At 43.9% G+C, this 18080-nt stretch overlaps 1 protein-coding gene across 3 annotated transcripts; it reads left to right on the top strand.

The window, feature by feature from the left end:
• Positions 1–6919: 6919 nt before the first annotated feature.
• si:dkey-16l2.17 (serine protease 33) lies at positions 6920–14943 on the top strand. 3 transcript variants are annotated; one of them, XM_064316204.1, is made up of 7 exons: positions 6920–6942; positions 7440–7551; positions 8236–8259; positions 8827–8989; positions 9163–9434; positions 10656–10819; positions 12339–14943. In XM_064316204.1, the coding sequence occupies exons 2-7, from the start codon at positions 7503–7505 to the stop codon at positions 12594–12596; spliced, it is 930 nt and encodes a 309-aa protein (XP_064172274.1). In that variant the 5' UTR covers positions 6920–6942; positions 7440–7502; the 3' UTR covers positions 12597–14943. The 3 variants fall into 3 exon arrangements, with proteins under 3 accessions (XP_064172274.1, XP_064172275.1, XP_064172273.1); XM_064316205.1 differs by lacking the exon at positions 6920–6942 and adding an exon at positions 6949–7270 and having other exon boundaries at positions 7487–7551; XM_064316203.1 differs by lacking the exon at positions 6920–6942 and adding an exon at positions 6949–7270.
• The last annotated feature ends 3137 nt before the right edge of the window (positions 14944–18080 follow it).

The raw sequence follows: 18080 nt of genomic DNA, 5'->3' as shown, positions 1-18080 counted from the left end.
TAGAGGTCCGTTGTATCAAGAAGAACGGCATTGAGAACTTGTCTAATCTCAGCGAAACTATCTGGGTGCATAGATGGTACTCTTGATAGGTGGAAACATAGTTTAATTTCATTTTTGGGTGAACTGCCCCTTTAAACTCTGTGGACCTGGCAGCACCAGTAGGGAGCAGTTAGAGAGTGTTGCAACTTCATGAATCCCAACCAGTCAGAACCAGCTTCATGAAGCTTTACTCAGACACTTTAGCTTTTTTCATATATTTATGTGCACCCTTTCTTCCTTCACATTTATTTAAAATGGAAGTTAACAATATGAGCATATGGCATAAAAAAGCAAGCTCCAGAGAGCAGTACGAAAGGGCATTGTAGTGTGAGCAGTTCTGCTTTCGTTGGTTGATGACGGATGTTGTACATAACCGTGCTGACTATGACATGTGCTGCTGTTTTTTTTTTTTTTTCAGACGTATGCGGAAATGGACCCAACTACAGCAGGCATTGAGAAGGAGCATGAAGCTGTAATTTTTGTGGGATGAGAGGTGGTCTGTTCCTGCTGACCTTTGCCCTCCTGCTTTTAATTCAGATTAGCTTTACTGGCACGACGGACGTACATATACGCATGCATATATATTTCCAAAGCATGAAAAAATACAACAAACATAGAATAAATATATAAACAGAATACAGGCCTCTGTCCAAGCATACATTCTGGTCCTAAAATCCATCACTGTCGATTTACTATTTGTCAAGCACTGTGGTTCCATTACATCACAGGCATTTAGCAGGCACTCTTATCCAGAGCGACTACACAACTTTAGCATGTCTACATAGTACCCAGCTGGATATTTAGTGAAGCAATCCAGTACAACAGCAGTGTCTTACCTGGGAGTCAAACCTGCAACCTTTAGGACATAGAAAAGATAACCCAGGCTGTGTTTTGGCCAAACTCACCATACTATACTTTTTTTAAAACCACAGTCCCAGTCAAATCAAAAGAACACCAGATTTATTTGCTCTGCTTAAAATGTCTTTTTCATTGCTTGCTCCTAATGACAGCAAGTAACAGGGCCTTTGTTAAAGTGCATTAGCTGGAAACTGCATTCTTCCCTTTTTATGTAATGATTACACATTGTTCTGAGTACTGGTAATTCAGATTTAATTGTCGGTATTGGAAAGGGCAGTGAGGGAGAATTGCTATTTTACTCCGATTAATCATTTTCTTTTCCCAAGGCCTTCCAGTCCAGTGTGTACCCAGGCTCACAGACTCTGTTTGCTTGCGTATGCTTTAATGAGAAGGTCTGAACAAGGAAGTGCGCTTATTTGTCTCAATAGCTCACAATCTCTATCCCCCTCCCTCCCTCCCCTCGTCATCTCTCTCTCTCTCTCAACCTCTCTCTCTCATCTCTCCCTCTCCCTCTCTCTCAATTCAATTCAATTCAAATGTGCTTTATTTGCATGAAAAGTAAACTTGTTTTGCAAAACCAATGGGATATACAAAATAACAAACAGACCCCTACAACCCGAAGAGGGGGGGAAAAAAGTAATAACCCCCTCCCATACATATATGCAAATATAGATACACACAAACACGCACACACATGCACACACACCCAGGTTAAAACACATCTAGTTCGTAATATAACAATTTATGAACCTGTCAGTATTAATAATAAACACAGATGATATTGTGTATACCACCACTCTCTCACTTTCTTTCTCTCTCTCTCTCTCACACACACACACACACACACACTCTCTCTCACAATCTCTCTCTCAGATCACTAAAGTAAAGTATGTAGATGAGATCCCGATTGGACATTTTGAGATCAATGCCTGGTACTTCTCGCCCTTCCCAGAAGACTATGGGAAGCAGCCCAAGCTGGGGATCTGTGAATACTGCCTCAAGTACATGAGATTCGAGAAGGCCTCCAGATACCACCTGGTCAGCTCACGCCTCCAGCCCCTGAAAGCAGCTTTGGTTTCTATTACATTTCGGCATTTAGCACATGCTTGTATCCCAAGCAACGTACACAAGCACATGCAGCACATACATACAGGTTTATCCAGCAAGCACAGCTGGTGCCAGGTCAGTTACAGTGAACAAAGTGAACTCTGTTGTTAGTAACAAGCTTATTCTTTAAGATGGCTTTATATCAGAGCTGGGTGGCATGGATGGGCCTGGTATCTGTTAAGGCACTGATCCAGTGTGTGGATGGACCCCACAGTCTGGTATCTGTTAAGGCACTGTGCCTTAACTGTGGCCTGCAGCCCCACAGGGCTTTGCATAAGGAGCACTGATAAATACAATTGGGCCGTACAATTTCGAGAGAAAGGCATCAAAACGTATTCAGTTTTAATTGTTCGATTGGCCCTTCCTCTTCCTCTCTTTAGTCTCAGTGTCAGTGCAGACAGCCTCCAGGGAAAGAGAGCTACAGGAGAAGCAACATCTCAGTGTACAAGCTATTGATGGCCGAGATCACGAAGTAAAAGATCATCCAGAGAGCAGTCGTTTGCCCTCTCTTTATTTACGGTATATAAAATAGCATTCTTACGTGTTCTCTCCCCTCTCCTCCGTAGATTTACAGGCAGAACATTTGCCTGCTAGCAAAACTCTTCCTCGATCACAAGACCCTGTACTGACATGGAGCCATTTGTCTTCGACATCCAAACGGAAGTAGACAAGCTGGGGGCCCACATTGTGGCGTGTTTCTCCAAAGTAACTCTTTCTTCAAAGTAACGTCTCTCAGCTTGACTCTTTCTCTAAAGTAACATCTCAGTTGTACTACAGCACGTATTGTGGGGGTATCACGTTTTTGATGTTTGGATTGCAGTTTTTCTCTTCTTGCTCTGATTGGTTTGTTGTAGTTGCCAAAGGGAAATGAGGACAACACACAAAGTTCTGCTCAGTGAAAATGATCTTTTCCTGGACCATATTCATAACTGCTAGATCTGTTGCAGTTATATTCAGGGCACTTTTGCAGTTATTTGTTTGCTAATGGTGTGAAAGTGTAAATCTGGCTTCATAGCTGCAGTATAGAAATCTCCCCTATCAGGTTCTAACAGTAATGATAAGTATGAGTAATGATCCCCGGGGGGTGTCATTTTAAGATGACCCGACTGGCTGAATAGTTGTAGTTTCTTTATTTTGAGAATAATGTGTATTTTGATTGGCTGAATGGTTGTGGTTTCTGCATTTTGAGAATAATACGCATTTTGATTGGCTGAATGGTTGTGGTTTCTGCATTTTGAGAATAATATGCATTTTCATTGGCTGAATGGTTGTGGTTTCTGCATTTTGAGAATAATGTGTATTTTGCCATGATCAGGAGAAGGAGTCCCCGGATGGGAACAAAGTAGCCTGAATTCTCAGAATGTTTCTTTACTCTCAACGAGGTGAAAACTACAGCCATGTAAATCTGTGTTATTCGATCAAGCAGCCGTAACCTGTAACTGACTGGAGGAGAAACCAAACAGCTTTGTTTTTGCTAGAGGAGTTTCATGCTTATCATAGAAACATAGAAGCTTTTCATTATGTTTGCAATCAAAAGTAAATTCGGCAGGCATGACAAAAGCTTTCTGACGTAGCCACTTTTTCAAAAACAAAAACAAAAAAACGTCGCTATTATATCCATGACTGGCGTCTTTGTTTTCGTTCAGAAAGAGAACAGCGTCCACATTCTTCGGTTTCAGACGATACCTGAAATTGTTTTCAACTGTCCCGCCTTACTGGACACCCTTTTGGAAGGGACAGATATGCTTCTTGACATATCTGTGTCCCTGCATTCGTGGTGTTTGTTTTAGAACCGCTTTCAGGAAGTGTTTGGTTATGTGATCAGCATGCGGAACATTTATTTACGCATTTTAAAAAAAGATACTGATAACACACTCTGGTGGCCTCTCCTGGGCCTCCCCTTAAAGGAAATTATATCCCGGCGTGAGAATGTGTTCCAGATAAGGGTGTTTTTTTTATACTTCCACAATGCAAAATGTGTTATTTATTTTTTTTATTGATTTTATTTTAATTTATTTTAATTTTTTTACACAAAGTAGCCAGCACTGGAACAACCTGCTATTATTTTCCACCATTTAACAAGGTTAATTTCTGTCCCACACTGTATGTTCACAATAACAACTGGAATATTAATTTCATTTTGTGTTCAGTAACTAATAGCGACATTATTGTATAACTAATTAGGCTAGTAATATTACATCGGTCAATAAAGACAGTGAAAAATGTTGATTAACTTATGTGGAAAAATAAGACATGAAAAAGCCTGTGCTGTGTCACTTTACAAAGCTTTAATAGTTTAGGCCCATCCTTAGAATGTGGCGAGTTGCCATAGGAACTAATGGCAGGCACCGTTGCAATTTGAGTGCGTGTTTCCAGCCAGTTGTTGTGGTGTAGTACGTTACTACGGTGATGATGCTGCGCTGTCACAGCACATTGCAGCGGCGGGCCCAGCCCTTTGCTATGGCGCACTCAAGCAGTTTGGGCTGCCAGACACAGCGGGCATCCCCCAGAGCAGAGGAATCCTCAGTGCTGTGTCCATGGAAACACTGCACGAAATGGAATGTATTTATTTCCTTTAGGGAAAGCGGAGGAAATTATATTTTATTGGGAATGTGTATTTCGCATGTATCGTCATTGTCCTGTAAAACCAGACTAACGAGTGTTTGAGAAAAGAGGGAATTCTCCAGTGCTGTTCTCTTTCACTCTATCTTTGAAAGAATAACTGATAACAGCACAAAACTTGTGTGGTTCTCTATAGTGGAGATTTTGTGGATTGCTAGCACAGTACCCCTGTAAATTAAGGTAATTTTGCAATAAATATTGACAAAATAGCCAACCAAATAAGTGCTTTTATGTAATTCCTACCCACTTCAGAAAGCTGATGGCGCGGAAGTTGTAACTTAGATGCATGAACAGTAGGGAACAGTTAGATGGAGACTCCATTTTGTGTTTTTTTATCCTACTAGAAATGGTGTACACAACTAAGATTACTGCATATCAGAACACCATGAGCACTCAGGTGATCCTGTTAGGATGGTGTCTTCTGTTTCCATCTAAGGATATGCCTTATGCCACCTCCTGCAATGCGCCTGACCCTAGTCACATGGCCAGCATCACCCAGAGTGACATCATCAGCACGCTGCAGTCCCTAAACATGGTGAAGTCCTCGTAAGGACAACATGTAATCTGTGTGATGGCCAGGCCGGTGGAGGAGCACATGAAGAGTGCCCGGTACAAGAAGCCAGCTCTGTTAGCATTGATATGCTACCAAATGATCATACTACCAAAGCAGCAGTTTCTTGGGTGTAAAAACGAATCAAGAAACTTATCTGGAATAGAAAAGAGATGACAGCATTGCTACATGTTTGGGTCTCTGCTCTCCATTACAGTACATTCTGCTCTCTCCGTCCACCCCCCCCCCCCCCATCCCCCATCCCCCTGCCCTTCCCCCCTCTCCTGCCCTCTCCCTCCATCCCCCTCCCCTTCCACCCTCTCTCCCTCCTCTTCCCTCTCTCTGACTTCCTGGATTTACCTGTATTCTGCTGTTGTTTCTCAGTGGACAGTGTTTGTCTGAAATTGGCTCCACCCAAGAACAAGCAGGCAAAGTTCTCCAAAGAGTGAAGGTGACAAAACAATTGTTGCGTTAGACCATTTGTGCGTGTCCCTTTCTCTTCCTTGTTTTCCTTGTCAAAGAACATGGCACACCTTTCCAATAAAAACTGGAACATAACTGTTTGTTTCTCATTCTTAAAGGGGGAGTGGTTTCCATGAAAATGTTTACACCAGACTATTTCTATAACTGTAGGTGCAGTATAGGAGCATTCACATTTGTATCTTTTTGAGAAATATGGGAAATTACAACAAAAATAACGTCGTATTGTTTTCATTTTATGATTCAGCATCGTTGTTATTGTATTCAGTTTATAATATCGTTGTTACTGTTTTCAGCTTATGATATCGTTGTTATTGTTTTCAGTTTATGATTTAGCATCTATATGTGAAAATTGTATTTTGTGAAGAGCATCGATTTCCAGAGTACTCGAAGCTGAAGGGTTTTCCGTAGTTGTTGCATTTTTTTCCACGTACGCCTCGTCATCCATCAAGATAATTTTTTTAATTTAGCGACAAGCATTGTTTTCCAGAGCCCCCAAATCCCATGAAAAACGACGATGACGGATTTCCTTTTCCAGTAACATAAATGTTAACTTGTTCGGTTTTTTAACGTTTATTTAAAGTAAGGTCCATGGGTGTTTTTTAAAGAAAAAAAAAGCTATTGAAGAATAGGTACGAAACTTTGAAAATGACCGAGCTGCCAAATAACAAAACTCCCGAGTTCTCTAATGAGCGCGTGATTGTCACAGAATTGTGAACAGATAACAATCGCGTGGCACCAGGTGAGGAGAACTGGAAAACGACACCACACGACAAACTCACCGTCACAAAGCACCGCTCGCGTACTATTGTCTCCGTAGATTTTAGGGTATTGAAAAGAAAAAGTGTCAGGTATTTTCCTGGTCTTTATAACTCCCCTCTGACTCACCTATGAAGGAAGGCTTCAGATATAGGCTAGGCTACAGTAAATTCCCAAAAATATGGAATGGCAATAACATTTCAAATGAATTTGTTCAAACAGCACATTTAGGCCTACTGTTGCTTTTTAATAATAAAGATTTTTTAACGAAATCAGTTTACGTTCATATACCAGTTCCAGGAAATTGTTCACTGATTATGTTTACCTCAGTAAAATGTAACCACAATAATATAAAACTAATATCTTCTATTGAATAAAGTAATAACTTTGTTAGTAATTGTGTCCGGCGACCTGGTTTCGGTTGAACCGCTTTGTATCGATAAGCGAGGGCAACGGTCCGCTTGGGAGTGGCCATTGATACGGAGCAAAGAGGAGGTGTGCGATCTGATTGGGTGCGTGCTGCTCAGGTAAAATACACGCAAGAATGTAATCCCGCCGGTGTTCTTCCAGTAGGCTATGTCTTTTCTCTAGTCTGTCCATTTTCTTTTCGTTTTCATTTTATCCGCGTTTTATTGTAGGCTATTTCAGTCGCAAATGCTACCAAGACCCTGTAAACCGCACACAGAGATGCGAAGTTATTAGTCGATTAGTGATTCAGTACTTTGTTATCCAGGATCCAGGTGTTTGGTTTCGGTACCCCCCCCCCCCCCCCCCCCCCCCCCGACAAGCTAGGCTATATGCAGCTACAGAAAGCTTTTGTGCTCTTGTTTTCTTAAACGGACCTCTATAATACAGGTAAGGTCACAATGGGATGTTGTTGAGCACACTTCATAAAATGTCACTGCAGTGCATCGATTATCGTGTTCGTTTCTTTAAATTGTTTCGAAATCGTGTATTACCATATATTACCTTTGAAGCGGTGTGGTGACAAATAATTTTAAAAATGTTGAACTTTTCTGGCTAGAACAAGAGGACAATACGCATAAAAAAACATTTTGTGCGTTCGCCTAGGTGATTTGAAAACAGGATGTTTTTTAAATCGAACATATTGGTCATCGCTGTTTTGACTCATTTGGGTGAGTAAACTTTGTTTTTTTTCTACTGCCTTACAGTGGATGACGTAATAGGCTAGCGTTTCTGAACCCTGGTCCCGGGGACCCACTGCATATGCTAGTTTTTATCAAAGCCAATCCCTAGGTCAGTCTAGGTTGTTCAAAATGTGTTCTAGCTCAGTTGTGTGGTTAAACCTATTTTAACACAATGTAGGTTTGCCTTGTTGCCATTTACTGTCAGTAAACACCATTCATTGCATCGCTGGGTTCTGGTTTGCGGGTTTTCTCAGCAAATGGGGCCCAACTGATTTCGCTTGTCAGTTTGCAATTGAATCAATTAAAAATGGAACCTCTTCCTTTTGGAATTATTTGGCATATAGAACATACAGCACACTAACTGAACCTAAGTTAGTCTGACTGATTGAAATTCCTGGAATGTGAATATGGGACATTTATTTATTTATTTTTAGAGCATACATGGCTAAATTATGGCACGATAACTGGCTTCAGAAAAAGGTTAAACCCAAATAGATTTTCATGTGGTATAGTCATACACATTGTTGTATATTGCTGTCTCAGAAATAACTTGCATGCAAAATGTCACGGTCAATATGTGCCAGTTATTGTTGGTTATGCTGTAGTTGAAATGAAAATGAAAATGAAATCGCCTGATCAATAATCCCTGTTTTCTTCTATTGTTTCACATAGGCTTTCGGACATGTGACGCACAAGGTAATTGTGAAACTAGTTCAGGCAGACAACTTCAGAAGCAGGAAATCACTGTGAGCTCACATGATTGCTTACGCCTGAATGGGAGAGCTGTTTAAATCACCTTACCTGTTCATGTCATTACTCATTCTGCCATGCTGCTAGGGTGGGGTGGGGGGGGGATTGGGGGGGGGGGGTTGAAGTGGTCACTCGCAGTTATCATTTTGGCCGGCTCATGCAAACAGGGAGTGATAACAACCAGAACCTTGATGCCAAAGTTGCATTTGCATTAAGCCTCGATAAATATTGCCTAATTCAAATCGTGAGCTGTGTGACTGAGCTAAGGTGAGCAGCGGTCTGTTTGTGTGGCGGTGTGCACTGCTCGTTCATGCTAACATGGACGCTAACAGCACTCCGTAAAACATGCCCACTTTAATGGGGGTTGTGGACTTGTTTCTCTCCCCGGGCATTTGTGAGCTCTAATGTGCCGGAATCTTCCAGAAAGGGGATGGATGAATGGATGGATGGATGGTTAAAACTGCGTGTGGACCGAGTGCGTGTTGTTAGCGCTTGTCTGTCTGTCGTTCACAGTGTGCGGCTACGCCCCCCTGGGTAACAGGATTGTGGGAGGGACGGCGGCACCAGAAGGGGCGTGGCCTTGGCAGGTGGACATCCAGATGGACGGAAACCACGTTTGTGGAGGAACCATCATAACTAAAGACTGGGTGCTGTCTGCAGCTCACTGCTTCCCGGAGTACGTGTCTCTATGCTTATACACTACACTGCACTTCCAACACCTACTCACTGCTCTATTTACTCTATTTACTGCACCCTGCCCCATTCCTGCTGTCCGTATAATCTGACCCCGCCCCCATTCCTGCTGTTCGTATAATCTGACCCCTCCCTCATGCCTGTCTCTCTCTCCAGGCCGTCCAAGGTGTCGTCGTATGTGCTTAACCTGGGCAGGCAGACGCTCAACGACTGGAACACGTACGAAGTGCACCGGCCGGTGCTGCGGGTGGTGGTGGCGCCGGGGTACAGCAGCCCAGAGGAGGGGCGGGACTTTGCGCTGGTGCAGCTGGCCACGCCCGTCGATTGGACAGACCGCATCCAGCCCATCTGCCTGCCGGACGCCGACGTTCTGTTCCCCAGCGGCACCCTCTGCTACGTCAGCGGCTGGGGGTACATCCAGGAGGGGGGTAAGAGGAGGGGGGCTGGGGGCACGTCCAGGAGGGGGGTAAGAGGAGGGGGGCTAGGGGCACATCCAGGAGGGGGGTAAGAGGAGGGGGACTGGGGGCACATCCAGGAGGGGGTAAGAGGAGGGGGGCTAGGGGCACATCCAGGAGGGGGTAAGAGGAGGGGGGGCTGGGGGCACATCCAGGAGGGGGTAAGAGGAGGGGGGGCTGAGGGCACATCCAGGAGGGGGTAAGAGGAGGGGGGCTGGGGGCACATCCAGGAGGGGGGTAAGAGGAGGGGGGCTGAGGGCACATCCAGGAGGGGGTAAGAGGAGGGGGGCTGGGGGCACATCCAGGAGGGGGGTAAGAGGAGGGGGGGCTGGGGGCACATCCAGGAGGGGGGTAAGAGGAGGGGGGGCTGGGGGCACGTCCAGGAGGGGGGAGGGGGGGGGGGCTGGGGACGGCGGGGGGGGGTGCCATTTGAGCAGAGAAAGGGTGGAGAGAGGGAGAAGGAGAGAGCAACCTCTGAGTGAAGCATTAGTCAAAAGTGGCCTCTTCTGTTGTTGTTGTTATTATTATTATTATTATTAATAATAATAATAATAATAATAATAATAATAATAATAATAGTGATAATAAATTTATTTTATATAGCGCTTTTCATGAACTCAAAGATGCTTTACATTATCAATAATTCCAGTAATACTCATAATGCTTATTTATACAAAGGGCTACAGCCCAAAGAAAAATGGGTTCATACTACACTTTTAGTGGCTGGTAGAAGAGATAACGAACTGCTTGGAAGCTTAGCTCAGTTCTTATTATTATTTTTAACAGGTGACAGATTAACATTTTATGTCCGGTCTGGGCGAAGGGTGTGTGAACAGACCCCTTACTTAACCGCTTAAAGCATCGCCGTTCTTTTCAAGCGCGGGCAAAAAAAAAAAAAAACTTTCTTCCCAACTGAAATGCCGTGCCGTCCTCTGCGTTCTCACGGTTTTGGGTTCCCTCGCTCCTGCGCTGTTCACTCGGGGACTCGGTTCTGTTTTCTGTGCGCTTGCCCCTCCCACAGAATGGGATTCAGTTGTGTATAGACACCTCCGCTCATAAATATTTACTGTTCTTTGTTCGACCCTTCCCTGAGCAAAGATCAAATGGCGCCCCGTCGTTTCTGCCGTCGTGTCGGATGACGTAACCGCTTATCTCACCTTTCCCCCTACCTTCTTTTTCCTCCTTCCTTCCCAGTGCCTCTGGCGGGCACCGGGCCACTACAGGAAGTGGAGGTGCCGATCATCGCGCAGTCTTCCTGTCAGTCGATGTACCAGCTCCAGCCGCCGGCCGACCGCGTGGACATCCTGTCCGACATGATCTGCGCGGGCTTCCAGGAAGGGGGCAAAGACTCCTGCCAGGTAAGGGCACACACCTGAGAGAAACGCTACATTCCTCAGTCATGACGCTGCATCGGTGGGCCCCACACTCGGTGCTGCTTTGTCTTCTAATCACAGTCGCAACCATGTCATCACATTACATTACAGGCATTTAGCAGACGCTCCTATCCAGAGCGACTTACACAAGTTTTACATGGCATTTTACATTGTATCCGTTTATACAGCTGGATATACACTGAAGCAACGCAGGTTAAGCACCTTTCTCAAGCGTACAACGGCATACCCTACCCGAGAATCGAACCTGTGACCTTTGGGTTACAAGACTAGTTCCCTGCGTCATTTGCCAGAAAAAAATGGTAGAAAATGTCTTGGTGCGGCTCTCTAACGTTTCAAAAATGCTTTCCACCCTGACCCTGCCCCAATGATGTCAGAGTACCTCTGGAGGTACTGCTACATCATATAAATGTTTGGTCATTATGACCTTTAGGTTACAAGACCAGTACCCATTATACTATACTGTCGCAACCATTGATTTGTTATTAGGCTTTCTTAATTAAAGATAAACTTTCCTTGTTGAGGGAAAGTTTAGCCTCTTAAGGGTATGTTGTACGTTGTACGCTTTTTATTTCGTTTTGTGCGATATTCACCTCCCTAGGCATTTCATCTGTTTGATTGATGAACACTTTTTTGTAATATGCCCTAATTTAAAAGGAGGTTACGTTTCTGAATCGACTAATTTATGGACTGGCAGGTGAAATCACATGGGTCCTATTTGCTGACGGTGTGGGATGCTTGGTCACTGAAGCAATTAAGAGCTCAAAGACAGAGAAAATGGTAGTGAACCAAATGCCTGCTAATGTTAATGTAGCACAATGGTGATTGATCGAGAGTGGCTGTAACTGAAAAGCATTATATTTCGGTGAAATTCTGACTGCGTCCACGGTGGCTGTGACGGGTGTTCCTGCAAAGCGAGACATAATTGCCGATTGCCGTCAACTAAGGGTTGTGGAAGGGTTCGGTTGGCCGGGCTCTCTATTACATTAATAAACGTTCTGCATGCACATACTCTTCATCATCCAAGTACAAGTTACAGTTAAATTAAATAGCACTCCACACAAAGGAGTGGCGTTAATGTTTACAGGTATAGAAAAGAGTCACACAAAGATAGAAGTTGTCAGGTGCTACTTTTGGTGCAATTTTGGGAAACGAGACCGTACACGCACTCCAGACAATGGAGTTTTTCTTTCATTTTTTTCCAGAGTTTTCTGAAAGAACCAGCTCAAACTAGCTTTGGCTGTGGTGATAATCGTTTGGAATTTTATAGGTCGTGTTTTATGATAGAGCTGGTATTTCTACTGTCTGATTTAATTGCGATTTCATTGTAACTTCCTTGTCAATGTACAAAGTTGTGATATTGACATGCACACACACAAACACACACGCACGTACACTCCCTGTCCTCTGTACATCCTGTATCATTGATACACACCCACGCGTCACTGCTCACAGCCGGTTAACCTCCCCACCCCCCCTCTTCCAGGGGGATTCTGGGGGACCTCTCATGTGTACCAAGAACCGGACGTGGGTGCAGGCCGGGGTGGTGAGTTTCGGCCTGGGCTGCGCCAAGCCCAACCAGCCGGGCGTCTACGCCAGGGCGACGGCCTTCTCCAGCTTCGTCCAGCGCACCGTGCCCGACATCCAGCTGTTCAGCCGCGGCGCCCCCAGCTGGCCCGGCGCCGCCAGGAAGGCGCTGCTCGCCGCGCTCGTCTCCCTGGCCCTGCTCCCGCTGGCTCGCTGAGCGCCGCTTCGTCCGCCGTTTCGTCTGCTGCCCCGCACTGCGCAGTCCGTGCCAACCATTCGCCGAGGGCCCGAAGCAGCAAGTATAAATATGTTGCTGCTGGTTGCTATTCTATTTGTATAATATCATCAGAACAAAAAAATGATTATTTTTTATTAATGGCCTAAGTGGCACCTTGCGTGCCGTGTGTAAAGAGGTTATTTCTCCGGTTTTTCTTGGTTTTGTTTGATTGACGCTTCAGTAGATCATGCTTACTCTGATGCTTGGCGCTGCCCAGGGTCTCCCATCTCTTGGCTATGTATTGCAGCGGTGCCCCAGACACAATTGTCTGTAGATTTTCATTCTTGGTGCCCACAGCTGGGCTATAACATGTTAAAACCTGTTCATCTGCCTATTGGTTTTACAAAACCTGAAGTGTTTGTCCATAATTTTTCAGTTTTGGTGGACGTGGCAACATCTGTGGTGACTGGTGGTCACAAAAGGTTATTTTCACACTCCAAATACCTGAGTTCCATTCGAAACAAAGCTATATTGGGGCACATCGAGTGCTTATTTTTCTTAGAGTATAATCCAACGGATGTGTATTTTGGAGAAAACTGCCTAGAGACCACTAACTATGTCCTCTGAGATGGTACTATTGAGCAACATGTAAGACTCCTTTCGGATTTTAGACACTTTCTCTCTAACAGTCGGCATGCAAGTTCCTGTGCGTGCATCATCACGTTTCAATACTTGGTAGGATTGCAAATAATATTGAACCAAATGGCAGGATTGCAAATGGTATTGAACCAGACACCACCAGTGGAAAATAGCATATAGAGGAGCAATTACAGAAGGCAAACACATTGAATCGATATTGCTACAAAAATACCATTGTAAAAAGGCATCAAACATGCCATTTTTTAATATGAAAAAAGTAAGGACGGACATTTTAAAGATTGTGCAATATGCAAAGATTTACTTTAAATTTAAATGTCTTTGAAACTCCTTTGTGTTTGCTCTGTAAAACACCTTGTTGAAGATGAATTTTATTTTTACTGAATTTACAACTTCAGTTGTAGTACCGTAATACCGGTGGCAATGCTCTTTCAAGGGAATTATATTCAGAACAGCATGCAGATGTTTGGCTTTTTAGTGGAGTAGAACCAACCAAAACGAGCCGAGAGCATTTACTGGTTTAAAGGGATAGTTGACTTCCTGGGATTTGTTAATATGTTTTTGTTTAAAAAAAAAAAAAAAAAAAAAAAAATTTATGTTTTTGATTGGCCCAAATACACTTCAGGGAACTCGAAAGCACAGACTTTTTATTTGAATTATTATTTTTATTATTTTTACTCAGTTATAAACACATGCATCAGTTTTTATATCCTGCCAGTACTTCTTTCTTTGAGCGCAGTGGTCTCAGGCTGCATATGGCAAAAGAAATAGTTCCTAATGAAAAAAAAATCATACAGAATGTTTCTAAGAATAATCAGGTAACGTGCACATGTGCAACCATAAATGACATTGCAGTTCAGTTGTTTATGAGACGAAGGTGCTTGCTGGTACATTGCAAATAGCAGAACTCTCTACTTTGTTGCACATACGTATTTGTGTGTTAATTCACAAAATTGAATTTATAAAAAAGATAAGATCTGTTGTTTGACCTCACATAGCTTCCCTGCCTAACCATAACAAACTGTGATTCACGCTTCCTGCATTTTGTGCCTGTCAGTACTTGCCATCCCAGATCAACATGTTAGACACGAAGAACAGTAATGGCAGTTAGAGTGCTTTTTCATAACTTTCTTCTTCATGATAGTTCAGCAGGTCGTGAAAAACCATGACTCCTCAGGTAGCTGTTTGCCGGTACTTATGTTTCTTACCAAGGGACTCTTTTAGGTATGAGATTCGCAAGCAACTTGCTTTTTAACTACTTTTCTGACCTAAGTGCTGACCTGGAACTACAATTTAGTTCAACTTTGTCATGGCAGCTGTGAATTTATCAACAATGAAATGAAGGATAACCTATTCACTCTAGTGATTTTTATTTTATTTTATGTACAATATGTGGATCTGTGCACATTGATATATACTTGTGTGAATTTGTCTGCCACATTAACAACTTTAAACCACTACTGGTGCGTGACTGCCTCCCAGTGGACTGGGCAATGCTGTTTTGTGCTACAGCACCAAGTGCCATGAAATTGTGCATTCTTCTGTCAACATTTCAACATTTTTAAAATAAATTTGCCTTGTTTTTTTTTTGTTTTTTACTACCCTTGAGTAATTCATTTCTTTGATTTTCCCCAACTCCATTGTCTCCCACAGAACACCAGCAAGTAAACAGTTTGTCAAGTTAAAGGAATAGTTCACTTTCCGAGTGTTATTTCACATTCTTTTGATACTGTTTCAGTTTGAGTGTATTCAGTGTAGTGTGTGTTTCAGATTGGCCCAGACAGTTTCTGCCTGTGGTGAAGGATATCTTGGATGCTTCCAGAAGTTTCCAACAAACTGCTGGCTTTATAATGGCTGGGGCAGAGCATGTATGGGCATTCGCAAGTTTGTGGTTTAAAGCAAGAAAACGCACTTCAGGCAAAGAAGCTTGTAGAGAAACATTTTGTTTCCAGAGTTCTGTACTTACGGACACATCCATTTTATACCATTTGTTCACAATTATAAACGTAAACATCGGTTTTTGTATCGTGCCAGCACCTGTTTCCTTGAGTGCATCAGTTGCATGCGAGTCGCAGGTTGCATGCGCCTCTGAAAGTGCTTAAAACAATCAGGTGAAATACGCACATGCAGCCTCTGGAGGCAAAACAACGCTGTGCAAGCGGCATTGGAGGCACCTGAAGTGTATTTACTTTGGTCCTCAAATCCCCAAATGCCTCAGTTCCAGCCATTGTAAAGCCCACACATCATCAGAAATGTGTGTATCGAAAATGTCCTTCATCACACACAAAAACTGTCTGGGCCAATCGAAGACATTCACTAAAACTGAAATGACATTTTTTCAGAAACTGCAGCAAGTGAACTGTTCCTTAAATTAGCCGCCATTACACATACCAAAACAATGCCTGTAATGAGCTTGTAAAATAAATTCATACTTGGCAATAATAATAGTAATCGATTCTGATTAAAAGTAAAATTACAATGCATAACCCTGAAGTCTTTGTGATTATAGCAATTAGTAACACCACTGTTTTCAGTAATTAGTGTGATGCTGATATATTCTTCCAACGGAGGACCCCTGCGACTGCTGAGATGTGAGAAACGGTGAGCATTTCTGAGAGGGTCGTCGAAGATCTGAGCTGATCCCGCTGAAGCAGCGATTCAGTGCAGCCCAGGCCAATCGGAGGACAAGCCCGAAAGGGGGCGGAGTCACTGGAAAAATGTGTGGACGGGCAGTTAACATGGCGCATGCTGACAGACTGAATGTTAACACCAGCTGAGACAGAGGTCACTTGACATGCAAGCGGTCTCGTCATTGCATTATTTGCTTAACGGGGGTTTTGTATCCAGGGTAACTTTCATACCATGCATTTTCCCCATACTGTGTTTATTTTTACAGCTAGCTCTTCACTGAAATATTTCGGAACAGTTCTGTAGGGTCCAATAACAATGCTTCTCCTACAAAACAAACCTAAAATTCCTCGGAAACACAGCTCATGAAACAATTGTCCATTCTGCCAACTGAATTTAACACACACAGGGCTCAGCTCGTGTACTGTGTTCATTGTGTGTGTGCTAAGAGTTGGATTCAGTTCTATTGTCATGAAAATTGTTTAGAACTGAAAAATCCCCAGAGACACTATGGGAACTAACTTACTAAGGTGACTGAACTGAAATTGATACCAAACCCTATTGTCTGTGGAATGCTGATAAGTTTAGTTCCCCTGCTCTGTGTATTGTTCTCTTTTGGGTGTGTCAATCGCACTCTTTTGCAAATAGAAAAACACTGCTGCACAAAGAGAGACAGAACATTACAGCCAAACAGGCTAAAGCACGCAGAGGGAGATGTATTATTACATATTATATATATTGTTTCATATTGTGTGGGCGGGGCTTCCTGCTTAAGTCGGGGTTAATTTTCCCCATGTTCCTGGCCCCCAGAGTTCAGGATGGGGTGCAGGCTATTCCCGCTGCGGTACCCCGGCTTGCACCCTGACTCCACAGCACCTTTTCGTGTGGACCAGCCTGGGACACTAATGGCCAAAACCCTCGGGGGCGGGGCTGACTTAGTGGGCGTGGCCTGGAGGATCAGTGCTGAAGAATGGGCAGGTCTTGCACCCCCCCCCCCCCCCCACTCCCACACACACACACACACCCCTCCTCCTCTGACCTGTCCAGTTCTGTAACATGTGATATTTCACTTCAAAGCGTGGCTGTAATCCCAGTGCTTTATTTTTAACTAATTTCCAGGCAGCCCCGAGTGAGCCTCCCGCACACCTACCTCAGCTCTAAATATGCCCACCATGTTCATGTCAGAGAGAGAGGGACAGTTCCTGGAAAATGGGTTTGTCAGTAGGACCCTGGATTGAGTGCCATTTGCTGCTGCCGATGTATCTGTGGTTCTCCTTTCTCTCTGACTCCCTCATTTCATTGGTTGTCATCAGCCTTTCTCCTCTCGATGGCTGAGCATGATTGGCTGACCTCGCAGAGAGGAGAAGTGATTTGCTGTCCCTGTCATTTTTTCCCATAAGAACATGTAGTCGCAATAGGTGTTTCTCCTTCATCGCATGTATCCCCATGTGTCAACTTTGTTAAGTTTTTGTGTTATTTGGACAATAATCAAATATATTGTGGACCGATCAGGGACAGGTTGTGTCACCGCCAAGTCACTGCGTTGTCAATCAAGATGGGGGGGTGGGGGGGGACATCGGTATGTCACACGTTTAGTAATGGCCCCGGACTGTCAATCACATTGTGTCTGGACCCGGCCGGGACTTCATGGCCATACAAGTGTCTCCACTTTTCCCTAATGCGCAGTCTCTGGCTCCATTTTTCCAAACACGATGACACAAAACACTTCAAAGCAAGCTTGCGGAAACAGTGGGTGACCTCACAGCCACTTTGTCCATATTTTTTCTACAGTCTATGAGTTGAGCATGGGAGGGAGCACTTGGGAAAAGCAGGAAGTTTGAAAGGGAGCAGAATTATGACTTCCTGCCTGAGGGGCCTTAGATGCACGGATGCACCCTTGTGCTTTGTCAGGACACAGGGTTCCTCGTGTGGAGATGAGAAAAGCTCCACTTCCTGACAGCTTGGGCTTTGGGTCAAAGAGGGCAGGGCAAAGCTATCTTGCATCAATGCTTCGGTAATGTTTCATTTGTACTTGTTGGTCTGTGAAATGTCTTTACCCAGGTCTGGTACAAGCCTATTGCTCATTTTAATGTAATCTTTCCTCTTAAGTGGGCAAGGCCGTCCGTGGTAAAGTACTCAGTGCACTGATTTTTAATGGTCATTTTGGATGGATACACAGATGGTACATGGGTTTTTATT

Source organism: Anguilla rostrata, chromosome 17, assembly GCF_018555375.3.
Source record: "Anguilla rostrata isolate EN2019 chromosome 17, ASM1855537v3, whole genome shotgun sequence".
In the NCBI taxonomy this organism is placed as follows: domain Eukaryota; kingdom Metazoa; phylum Chordata; class Actinopteri; order Anguilliformes; family Anguillidae; genus Anguilla; species Anguilla rostrata.
Note: the sequence above shows the minus strand (reverse complement) of the source record. Positions and strands in the feature narration are given on the sequence as shown.